The sequence below is a fragment of the Brassica napus genome, chromosome C8, assembly GCF_020379485.1.
Source record: "Brassica napus cultivar Da-Ae chromosome C8, Da-Ae, whole genome shotgun sequence".
NCBI lineage: Eukaryota > Viridiplantae > Streptophyta > Magnoliopsida > Brassicales > Brassicaceae > Brassica > Brassica napus.
Genome location: NC_063451.1, coordinates 8769732 through 8782120, shown reverse-complemented (window position 1 = coordinate 8782120; position 12389 = coordinate 8769732). Strand labels below are relative to the sequence as shown.

At 33.4% G+C, this 12389-nt stretch overlaps 1 protein-coding gene across 1 annotated transcript; it reads left to right on the top strand.

Moving 5' to 3' along the window:
- The first annotated feature begins 7071 nt into the window (after window positions 1-7071).
- On the top strand, window positions 7072-10952 carry LOC106439158 (probable pectate lyase 15). Its single transcript, XM_013880540.3, has 6 exons — window positions 7072-7476; window positions 7855-7914; window positions 8431-8514; window positions 9204-9950; window positions 10032-10170; window positions 10274-10952. Exons 1-6 carry the CDS (start codon window positions 7373-7375, stop codon window positions 10493-10495), a joined length of 1356 nt encoding a protein of 451 aa, XP_013735994.1. The 5' UTR covers window positions 7072-7372; the 3' UTR covers window positions 10496-10952.
- The last annotated feature ends 1437 nt before the right edge of the window (window positions 10953-12389 follow it).

Below are 12389 nucleotides of genomic sequence, written 5' to 3'. Positions count from 1 at the left end.
TAACTAACATACCAAGTTGATCCCGATGATTATGAGTTGTTCATCAATTGGCAAGTCCTCCAAATATAAGCAACAAGCATAGTACCAAAAAAATATCTTCTTTTGGTTTGTAGAATAATACGTATAGCATGATCCTAATCTTTGTGTTTCCTTCATTTTTTGGCTCTTGCATCTCCATCATCTCTTTTGGTGAGACAGAAAATACGCCAGATGTTCTGGATCTTCAGCTGAAGTCTAGTCCTGAAACCAAGCCATTTAAGAATAAATTTAAGTTAGCAATACGCATTCCAAGTAGTTCGAACATTGGGAACGCAAGCAAAGATCTGAAAGTGAAGAGGATAACTCCTAGCCATTAACAGTTGGCGATCAGAGGAGATGAGGAGCTTGACGCTAATGATAATAGCTATCCGATATAATTTGTTGCGAAAATATTAATTTAAACTTAATTTATAATAAATAAACAAACACATTTCTGATATATTTAAGATAATTTTATTTTTAAAATAATATAAATAAATATTATAAGTAAATCTAACTAAAATATTAATGAGGAAGTTACTGAATAATTTTGATTCATTGAGATTACATATATAATTGACTATTGTGAAATTTAAGGTGGAGTAGAGCTTGATCTACGCGCACGCGGGTATTCGTTATTTTATTTTTGTAAATTAATATTTATTTTTCAATGATTAGTGTTATATATTTTAGATGTGTTGTCATATAATTAATTGTATTCACACTACAAGAAAACATGACCTAAACGACTACAGTAATAGTAGCTAGTTGGTCGTAATATGGGCATTACGACCAATTAACTTCGAAAATCGATTGGTCGTTAGAAGCTGATCGAAATTAATTATTAGAGGCACATTGGTCGTAATATTACGACTAGACATATTAGTCGTAAATCAGACGTAACTTTATGACTCAAACTGTTGATCGTAAGTTGATCGTAAATACATTAGTCGTAAAGGTGACGTACATTTACGTCTCATATATTAGTCGTACACTGGTCGTAACCTTACGACCAATTTACCTCTAATGTCGATTTTTATTAGTCGTAAGGTAACGACCAATTTACATCGACTTTAGATGTTCACTGGTCGTAAATTTGACCAATTTTATTCATTTATTTTCGAATTTTGTATTTATTTACGAATTTTATATATTAATTAAAATCAAATATTTAAATTTTTTTTGATTTAATTTTTTAAAATTTGATAAAATTAAAAGAAAATATCTGACATCCGTAAACATAATAATATCCATAATATAAAACATTCAAAATACAAATTAATTAAAACTGAAAAAACGCCAGCCATAGCAATATCGTCAATCTGAAAGAAAAAAAAACAAAAAAATAGATGGTTATAAACAATTAAATTTTTTATATAAAAATAATCTAAACCTATTCTAATTCCATCATAATCTAACTCCATCCTAATCTACTTCCATCCTAAACTAATTCCAAACCTAATCTAATCACCTAACTAACCACCTAAAACTAAAAAAAAAAAAAAAAAACCTACCTAGAGAGAGAAGGGAAGTCGTTGTTAGAGAGAAGGGAATGAGCAACCAAATGGATTCGCGAGGTCCGAGTATATATAGAGTTTTGGTGTTAGTCGTAAATGGGTTGTAATATTACGACCAATGAGAGACTAGCGGTCGTAAAGGAGACGTAAATTTACGACCAATGGGGGACCAAATAATATTACAACCAATTAGGGACAAAATAATTTTTTTATTCACGACCAATTAAGGACTAATAGTCGTAAAAAAGAATTAAAATTACGACCAATGTGGGACGAAGTCCTTACGACCAATTAGGGACTACCGTTGTAATATTTGAAAAAAAAAGAGAACAAAGATACTGGAATCTCAAGTGGGAGTAAACAAGGCGAGACCTACGTATAAACGTATGTCTCGCCTTGTCTCTTTCCACTTGTGATTCCAGTATCTTTCTTCTCTTTTTTCAAATATTTCTAAAACATTTCTCTGATTTGAGAAGCAAACTGGTGAGTATTTATAGGAAATTTTGAAAGATAGTACGACCAATTAGGGACCATTCAAGCTGTTAGTCGTAACTGAGTCGTACGATACGACTAAGTAGGGACCAAAAAGACGACCAATTTTCTTCGACTACTTTATTCCATTCGAGACCAATAAGGGACTATTCTACCAGTTTAGTCGTACGTTAGATGTAAATTAACGACTAATTAGCTTCGAATATGTTTATTCTCATTTTAGATTAGTCATAACTGAGTTGTACTTTACGACTAATTAGCTTCGTTTTGTGTTTATACCCTAAAACCGAAACCCCAAACATCATAAGTCTTATACACTTTTAAACCCCAAAGTACAAAGATTTGTTTTTTAAACTAAGTGCATATATAATTGAGCAAACATGATAATAAGTTATATATTATTTGTAATGCAATACAAAGAGTTTAATAATATAATAAAACACAAACACTATGACATAATCAAACTCGATCACTCGTCATCAGAAACATCATCCACTTCATCATTTTCTTCAAATTCATCTTCGTTGGCTTCGTCTGTTGCATCGTCTAGAAGTTCTTCATATCCCTGGTTGTGTGGATCAACAAGTAACATATCATTTGTAGCTTGCTCAGGTACTTCTACTTCATTTACGGCATATTTTTGTAAAGGCGGTTGTTCATCAGTCAAGACTCGGCCCCGAGGTGTAACTTTTATAGCGGCTAACCAAGATATTCCAGATTGTCTGATCTTCCGGTATGGAATAAAACAAACTTGGTCTGCTTGAGATGCCAATATGTAGAGTTCAAATTTGTTGTACCTCCGTGTAGCATTTATATCAACAACTCCAAACTTGCTATACCGAACACCTCTATTAACGGTGGGGTCAAACCAGTCACATTTGAAGAGAACGCATTTCAGCTTCACCAGGCCGGGGAACTCCACTTCGATGATCTCTTGTAAGATTCCATAGAAATCAGTTTCACCTTTCACACATACTCCATAGTTCATTGTTGCTCGCCGACTTCCATCGTAAGTGTGAAAAGTGTAGCCTCGTGGGAAATACATAGATGTTGTGGTGACCTTAGTGACCGGACCTTGTAACAATGTTACAACGAATTTACGTTTGATAATAACTTAACCACGAATGTGCAACTACGTTTCTCGTAAATTGGTCGTTAATCAGATGGTAGCTGGTCGATGTAATTTAGTCGTACATTTACGACCACATTACGACTACCTGAAAGTGTGGTCGTAAATGCGAAGTTAGTTTACGACCAATTTACGACTAAACCATTTAGTAGCAAAATTACGTCTAAGTTACGACAGACTTTAACATAGTCGTAAGTTAGACGTAACGTCGAAGTTAATTTACGACTACACATTTGTAGTCGTAAATGGTTGTCGTTACTCTCACGTTTTCTTGTAGTGTCAAAAGATCGGGTAATATAGTTTTTGTGATACAAATATTTCAAACTCGTTTCAGATACATTGGTTATTTTGATATTTTTAGGTTCATCAGAATCGAACCATCTAAACCCGAGAGGATCCAAAATAAGTATATTACCCGATCTTTTGAATACAATTAATTATATGTTTGGCTAAATTAAGTTAAATAAAATAGTTATATGATGTGATGTATTGTTAAACTAAAATAATTAATAAAGTAGTTAAGATGAATGAAAATAAAGAAAAAAAATGTAATAAATCTCTTAAAAATAAGGTTAGTTCTATTTAAAAAGACACTACTTTTTATATTGTTATCTATGTTTTCAAACATTATATTTTTTTTTTTATATTGCTATTTAGGTTTCCAAACAATTCTCAAATGTACTTTAGTTTTAATAATATAGATACTACGTGTATGAACAAATAACGTTTTTAAAAAACTATATATATTGAGCTACTCATCATATAACCCCTAAATTATAACAAAATTAATTAAAATTTATATTTATATATATATATATATATATATATATATATATTGTTTTTTTAGTCTCAAGGTAGATCATAAAAAATATACTGTAAATTTTAATGTATTATACACACACATATATACATGCCTAGTCCATCATGTTTAACGCCCAAAACCCAATATCTTATAAATATATTTTGTGTTTAAATGTAACATGTAAGTATCGAACCCACTGCCACTCACCATGTTAAAAGTTGTTTCTAGCACTAGACCACAATCAATTATTAACATTTTGCTGCCCTTTCTGTATATAACATAATTTGTCGCTTAAAACAAAGGTTTTACTAATTTTAGCCAAGGGTCATTTTTCTAAAAGGTTTTACTAATTTGGCGCATAATTTTTTCCTTTAATCTGGCATAAAACCGGTGGACCCATTAGCGTACGGAACACACTGCCTTTTAATGACATGGCACTCCCAAACCCTTTGATTCGTTAATTTCGTTAGATAATTTTGGTAAATCCCATTAACTAATCAAACAATAGTTAATGTTAATGTTTAATGACATGGCACTCCCAAACTCTTTGATTCGTTAATTTGGTTAGATAATTTCGTTAATCTCATTAAATCAAACAATTCGTTAATTTCGTTATGTTTAACCTTTTTCGTAAACACATATGCTTCTCTCGTAGCATCTCCAACCAAAATATTATTATAGTATCAAGACTACACTAATTTAGCGTGATTTCAACACTAATTTTTTTTTCTATCTCTAACTTAACTCCAAAACACTATTTTAGTGTGATTTTCACACTAAACTTCTCTAACCCAACATTAAAAGCTACACAATTTTAGTACAACACTATAATTTCACATCAAACAACACCAAAATAGTGTCAAAGTTACACTAAAATAGTGTTTTAGAGTTGAGTTGGAAATGACCTTATGTGTTTATTTCTATTTTGCTTAAAATATTATATGGAGCCCAGCGGTGGAGCCACATTGAGTGGGGGAAATATGCCCCCAACAACTTTTCAAAAAATTTCATTTAAAATCATTGAATAAGTTCAATATGCCCCTATTGTTTTTAGAAAATGTACTTTGCTAATTTTACTTATGCCCCCAATAAAATGATGCTCTCCATCCGCCACTCATGGAGCCCCAAATTATATGTAAGATAATTCATTTAACTTTTCTATACAACTTTTAGAATGTCCTATGGTGTAGAACATCATGTATTTAGTATTTCATTTATTTCAAAATATTACATATTTTAGATTTTTCATACATTTTAATAAAATATATTAAATTTACATATTTTTTTGTGATTATCTTTTTCCCATAATTTTATGCCAATAAAAATTCAATAAGTACAATTAAGTTTTTTGAAGTTTGTATTTAGTTAATAAATTATGCATCGAAAATGTAACAAATACATCTTTTTGAAACAAAAATTTTCTCTATGTAATTTTACGAAATGGAGGGAGTAGTATAAAGCAATGTTAAACAATCAATGTTATTTGTGCAGAATCCGAATCTTATATATTAAAACAGAAGTCTCAACCTTGATTTACGTGTGATTTTTTTAAAAATAGACCTAATGGACCTATTGCTAGAAAGTCATGTTACATTTAATCTCTAATCTTATCATTTAAATTTTGGACCTACCAGAAATTTTTATTGGGCTATCAATAATTGGATTTAAACAATAGATGATCCATTGGATTTATAGATAGTATTAATTAAATAGATATAATTTAATGTTGTAATACTATACCTCTATATGTTAATTATTTAAATATTTATCGATGTTAAATTTTAAAATTATGAAGATTTTTTTTTAAACAACAGAAATCATATTATCTAACAATGATTAATCTTTACTACCTTAAACCAATTAAAACAAATTTTAAACTATATAGTTTATTTTAAAAATTAAACAAAAACTAAATTTTTAATTATTTACTCGATAATATAAATCTGTGAAGCGAAAAGTTTAATTTTTAAAAAAATTTCTAAATTTGTGAAATATTACAATATTTTTGAATGTGACAATAAAACAATATTTTACTAATCTTTATATATATAGTTACGATTTTAATAATGAAATGATAATCCAAAAACATATATATAGAAGAATATACAAATACATGTGAAAGTTTGAAACAATATATTCAATGAAAAAAATATACCGTAAACTTATTATGTTTTAAAAATTGATAGACACATATATATTACTCCCTCCGTTCCTAAAAGATCCATGTTATAGTTTTTTCACACTTATTAAGAAAACATTTAAAATTGTATTTTCCAATACATTTTTTTCCTTAATTAGCTATTTTCAATAACTTTTAACCAATGAAATTTTATTAAACACAATTGTATTTTTTGAAAAGTACAATTTTTCATTAATTAATGTCTTGAAAATGTAAAAAATGTATCTTTTTAAAACAATTTTTTTCTAAAAAATAGATCTATAAGGAACAGAGGGAGTATAATATATACTAATTTAGAATTGAAAACAAAATGTTTATATAAAAATAAATAAAAACAAAAATCTGCGTGGTTGCGCGGGTCGAGATCTAGTTTAATGTTATTTGTGCAGAATTCGAATTTAATTTGTAAAACACATATAAACCTATAACAAAGGTGTAAGACATTTATTCCATAAACTCACATTACACCTTTAAGAATTAAGATACCTTGGAAATTTTAAGTTTATTAAATTTGATTATCACGCACACCAATATCTTTAATTCCTTTGTACAAGTGGAACAGTAATCATGGTTTTCCACCTTTTATCCAAAATTAATTTACAGTTTTACGTACACTACAGAGTTTATCTTTTTTTTTTGTGCACCTACAGAATTTATCTGAACTATCAAAATAGCAATGATTCGATTAGGCGACCCAACCGAAGTTTTTTTTTTGAAAAAATAAACGGTAGCTAACCCAACCGAAGTTAGTGAGAGCGTAAATAACATCTGATGATGCAGAAATGTAATATCGATCGTTATTCTTAATAACAAATTTAAATAATGATTATCATTAGTTAAGAATATGAACATGAGACATGAGGCGGTTACAGCAGTTATGAGAGCTTGGTTAAGAGTTACGGCGTTAGAATTGAGCGATTAAACGGTGAACAGTAAAAGTAGAGACACCGACGGTGAAAATTGCGAAAACGTTGATTTAATAGTTTAAATAATTTAGAGCCTGACCTGAAAAGATAAAAAGTAGCAAACTTACTTCACTGCTGGTTAAGTAGCGGCGTTTATAAACTAACGGCAAGGTTAACGTTTCATATTTGCGTATATAGTATAACGGAGACGGTTACCTTGGAGCTTGTGCATTAATCTTTCATTCCTCTCCTGCTTTTCTACCTTCTCTCTCCTCTCGCTACTTTTATTTTCCGAGAAAAATCCCTACAGAGAAGAAAGAAGCTTCTCTAATGGCGTCGCCTTCTCAGAAACTGACCTCTGTTTGCTTGGCCGTCATCGTCCTCTTAGCTCTCACCGCAACGATTTTCCGGAAGCTTGAAATCCCTAGCTCCAGGTCTCTCTCTCTCTCTCTCTGTAACTTTTCGTCACCATGATTACTCCTCAGATATAGCTCGCTTTTTGTTCTTCCGCACTGTTTTTAAGTCTCTGTTGAAGCTGCATTCTCAATTAGTTCGAAGGATTTTGAAAATTTTCCATCTCTGTTTTAATGAGTCCTGGTTTTTCTCTTCGGCGGAATTGTTAAGTAGCCGCTTCTTCTCCCATGATTTTAAGTCTCTGTTTATAATCTGCATTGTCTGTTATCTTCAACGATTTTTGATTTTTCATGGATTTGTGCCCTATTTTAAGCAATCTGCAGCAGATTTTTCATTGTTTTAGTGATGTATGAGTCTTCGCTCACATTCCGTAATAACTGCTCTGTTTTTTTTTTCAGGAAGCTGAAAACAGAGGAGCTGCGGAGCTCAAAGAACAACTCGACAATGGCGGCGAAAAGGTAAAAGAGGGAAACAAAACTCAAATTCTCTTTTTTTTTTTGCCGCCGCTCCGAGAAACATGAAACGCGCTTAACCGCTACTAGGTTTAACCTTTTTCATATAATTACAAAAAGTGGACAATTAACTAAGAATCCTAGCCGTTTATTTGTTTAAGGACCCTCGGATCCGTTAACCGTTTCTTTTACCCCTTTTATGCATTCATCGCCGCACATGCTCTGTTTTTCTAGTCTAGAGTTTAATAATTATTTATCGTATATTCCACGTCAGTAAATACTTATCGGTGCTGATAAAGTTAAATGTACGGTTTCTCATAATGGTAAATTAGTCCATTTTTAAAAATCGTCGGTTTCTTTCACTCCTTTTTCTGAGCCCGTTTCTGCTCTACTCTCGCGTGTACATATATCTCTTTTTTACTTGCGTTCAGATGTGACACGTGTCAAGAAGTGATGAATTTTTTAAAAATATTTTGGTTGGTTAATAATTAAAGTTTATGGTTGGTCGCGTCATTTGTGCAGGGTTAAAGGTGTGGAGTTGAATGAACAACACGCGGTTAGTGATCCAGATAGGGTCGCTGATGAAGTCGCTTCGCTTGTTCAGATGTCAGTTTCTCTCTTTCTCTTTTGTTTCAATGCATTAATTCTCGTTTTCTCGAGAATAAAGCATGTCTCATTCTCTGTAAATTGCATTTCATACGACAAGTACACACCTTAACTAGAGAACCTAGAAGCAAACAAACTTATGTCCGTTGAAGAGTATTCAATAAAAATATTTTGTAGAAGTTTTATTTAATTTTATTTTCATGCTAAGAGAAAACCTATGTCCTGTTTATTTCCCTCTTTAAATAATTTGTACTTGACCTTGTATATAGGAACATACATGAAACCATCGCTTGCATAAAACTGACACATTGTCGTTTCACCACGCCCTCTCGAATTGTCAGAGTTCGCACGGACATTTGTATTGTTTAGTAGTAACTCTTTATTTGGTCTAACGTTGTCTTCAGTTAATTCCATTTGGGGCAATTGGCAACTGCTTCTCCCGTCTTTTTGTGGCATTTATCATCTTTGAAGTTTTTCACCAGCTGGACATTAATAGGACAAAAAAGTTTCAATTTTTTTTACTGAGCAACCACTTTTAGACACTTATAAACCAACCAACAATTTGTTTAGGTAAGCACAAACGTAACGGCGGCTGAAATATGCTACCAGCCTGTACATTTGGGTAAAAAAAGGTCCTAACTTTCAATTCGATTTGTTGTGATTGATATATCAAAGTTTTGATATTTCAGGAGTGAACATAACAAGACAGCAAGGAGGAAGCTAGGATTCTTCTCTTGTGGAACCGGTAATCCAATCGATGACTGCTGGCGTTGTGACCCTAACTGGCATAAGAACCGTAAACGACTCGCCGATTGTGGGATTGGTTTTGGACGCAACGCAATTGGTGGTCGTGATGGACGCTTCTACATTGTCACTGACCCCACTGATGATGACGCTATTAACCCCAAACCAGGAACTCTACGCCACGCTGTTATCCAGGAGGAGCCTCTGTGGATCGTGTTCAAGAGAGACATGGTGATTGAGCTGAAACAGGAGCTGATTATGAACAGTTTCAAGACCATTGATGGTCGTGGTTCCAATGTCCATATAGCCAATGGTGCTTGCATCACTATCCAGTTTATCACCAATGTTATCATTCATGGTCTCCACATTCATGACTGCAAACCTACTGGAAACGCAATGGTTAGAAGCTCCCCATCTCATTTTGGTTGGAGGACAATGGCTGATGGCGATGCAGTCTCTATCTTTGGATCGTCTCATATCTGGATTGATCATAACTCTCTCTCTCACTGTGCTGATGGCCTTGTTGACGCTGTCATGGGTTCCACTGCTATTACCGTATCCAATAACCACTTTACACACCACAATGAGGTGATGTTGCTAGGCCACAGTGATTCGTACACAAAAGACAAGCTGATGCAAGTGACCATTGCTTACAACCATTTTGGAAAAGGACTGGTTCAGAGAATGCCAAGGTAAGTAGTAATCTACAGCTTCTTAGACTCTTGTCCCCCGCACCTGTTCTGATATAGTAGAAATTGGTTGTGTAACTTCAGGTGCAGACATGGGTATTTCCATGTGGTTAACAACGACTACACACACTGGGAGATGTATGCCATTGGTGGGAGTGCAGAGCCAACCATCAACAGTCAAGGAAACAGATATGCTGCTCCTATGGATCGTTTCGCCAAGGAGGTTCAATTTCTTCAAAAACCCTTTGTTTTTGCTGAAACAGAGTAAAGGTGCTGTAGTGTGATGTATAGTTCTCCTTATACCATATTAAAATGTGTACCAACAGGTAACGAAAAGAGTAGGGACGGATGCAAGTGATTGGAAAAAGTGGAACTGGAGGTCGGAAGGAGATCTTCTACTGAATGGAGCATTCTTCAGGGCATCAGGAGCAGGAACTTCAGCTAGCTATGGACGAGCCTCAAGCTTAGCAGCTAAACCATCATCAATGGTCCATACTATAACCTCTACTGCAGGAGCACTAGGTTGCCGCAAAGGCAGGCCTTGCTAGTTCCCTCTGTCTCCCAGTACCACCATAGTCCCATAATTCTGGAAAGTGAATACATAGTAGTAGTAGTAGTAGTAGTAGTAGTAGCGCTCTTCTTCTTTCTCGTTTCGTTTTGGGTCAGGTCATATCCCACTTTGTTTTCTTCCCGGTGGTAGTAAATTTGTCAACCTCGGCTTGCTTCTTCTTCTACAAAAAGTTGGGAATACGGAGAGGAGCAAGCAAAGAAGCGTTGTTCAAAAGGTTTCTTTCTTTTTTAGACTACATGTCACTTATGGGTTTTGGTTTTGGAGTTGTTAAGGTCCCTGTGGTTTTAATGGATCTCACTCCCTTGAGTTCTAGAGTCTTTTTAATTAGGGTTTCTCTTTCAAGTTAGTGATCATACTAAAGCAAAATTTGTAACAAAAGACGATTGAAAGGCTTTTCTTGATTTGATTGCAGTGTCCTTGGTCTTTTACGTTTATTGGTTTATGTTGCTCTGCATGATTGTTTCATTAAATTGGATGTGATATAATTGATTTTGATTTTTACCACCCCAACTTCTAAAGCAAAAGACTTATTAAATATTCAAATATATAGGGAATGAATCCACAAAATAGTTGAAGGTGGGTAAATAAAGAGAAGTTACAATAACGTGTGATGTGATACCAAACCCATAAACAGTTGTATCAGATCTTTCTTTTTCCTCTCTTAGAGTTGAGAGGTTAAGTGGTCTGTTCCTTGCTCTGCACGTTACAAGTTGGGATTTTATGTACTCTTTTCAGATCCATTTTGTAACCTCTTCCATCATGAGACTAGTTTTTTTCTGATAAACACATTGTTGTAATTCTTTTTTTTTTTTTTTTTGAATGAATGTTAAATTATATTCACCAAAAAACTGTTTTACATCAAGTGCTTCTTTGCAAAAAGAGTATCTCCTACTTTTTTTTATCTCATGTCTCTACTTTCAAACCACTAAGATAGAATGCCCGCAAACTTGCCTTCCAAGGCAGTTACTAAGCTCAACTTGTTCCTTATACTTTTGTCAACAATCTCTTCACACTGTTGTAATTCATGTGAAACATCTCCTTTAATTTGCCATCCTTCAAATATTCTGAGATTCATTCAAGTCTCACAGTCAAGATTTTTTGATGGACCACATGAACGATATTACCGAACAAGGCCGTACTATCCATGGTTTCCTTTTTACTAAGATTAACTGATATCCCAAAGAGAGCTTAAAATAGATTAACAACAAGAATGGCACTACAAAACGATGCCTTACAATCCATGCTTTCTACTTGTAACTGAGAATAAAAAACAAAAAAAGGAGCTTAGAAAACAGAATAAGAATCTTCAAAAGCTGGTGAAAATGATCGGCAACCACTCTCAATTTTTGATATAATGCCCTGCTCTCCCCTGTATTATTGTTTAGTGGATGCGTCTTGGAAGAGAAAGAACGAGGAAGGAGGAATTGGATGGTCCTTGCATAGCAAAGAAGGCAAGGATCCTCTTCTATAATGTCCACAAACTCTTCTTTAGAAACAGAGGCTATTGCTTTGTTAATGGTGGTCCAGCAGATGAAAATGTTACAATATCATCATGTGACTTTCATCAGTGACTGCAAGAGACTTATAGATGAGTCACATCAGTATACAGCTAAAAAAACCATCACCAGTGCTCGACACACAGAGGCCTCCTTAGTCGTGCGAGATATCCAATGTATTTCAAGGTCTTGTAATTTTACATTTCACTATGCTAGCAGGTCCCTTTTAGAGAGTGTTGATAATATAGCTAAGCAAGCTAAAATATGTAAACAAAAATATGTAGTAATTTGGTTTGTTTAATAATATAGCAAGTTGACAAAAAAAAATGAATGGTTGATAGATGGTCCATTTAGGGTGATCCATGCAATCTCCAA

Coding starts and splice junctions, on each gene's coding strand:
- LOC106439158 (XM_013880540.3), top strand. CDS start 7,373: ATGGCGTCGCCTTCTCAGAAACTGACCTCTGTTTGCTTGGCCGTCATC. Junction 7,477..7,854: donor CTTGAAATCCCTAGCTCCAG/GTCTCTCTCTCT, acceptor TTTTTTTTTCAG/GAAGCTGAAAACAGAGGAGC. Junction 7,915..8,430: donor TCGACAATGGCGGCGAAAAG/GTAAAAGAGGGA, acceptor TCATTTGTGCAG/GGTTAAAGGTGTGGAGTTGA.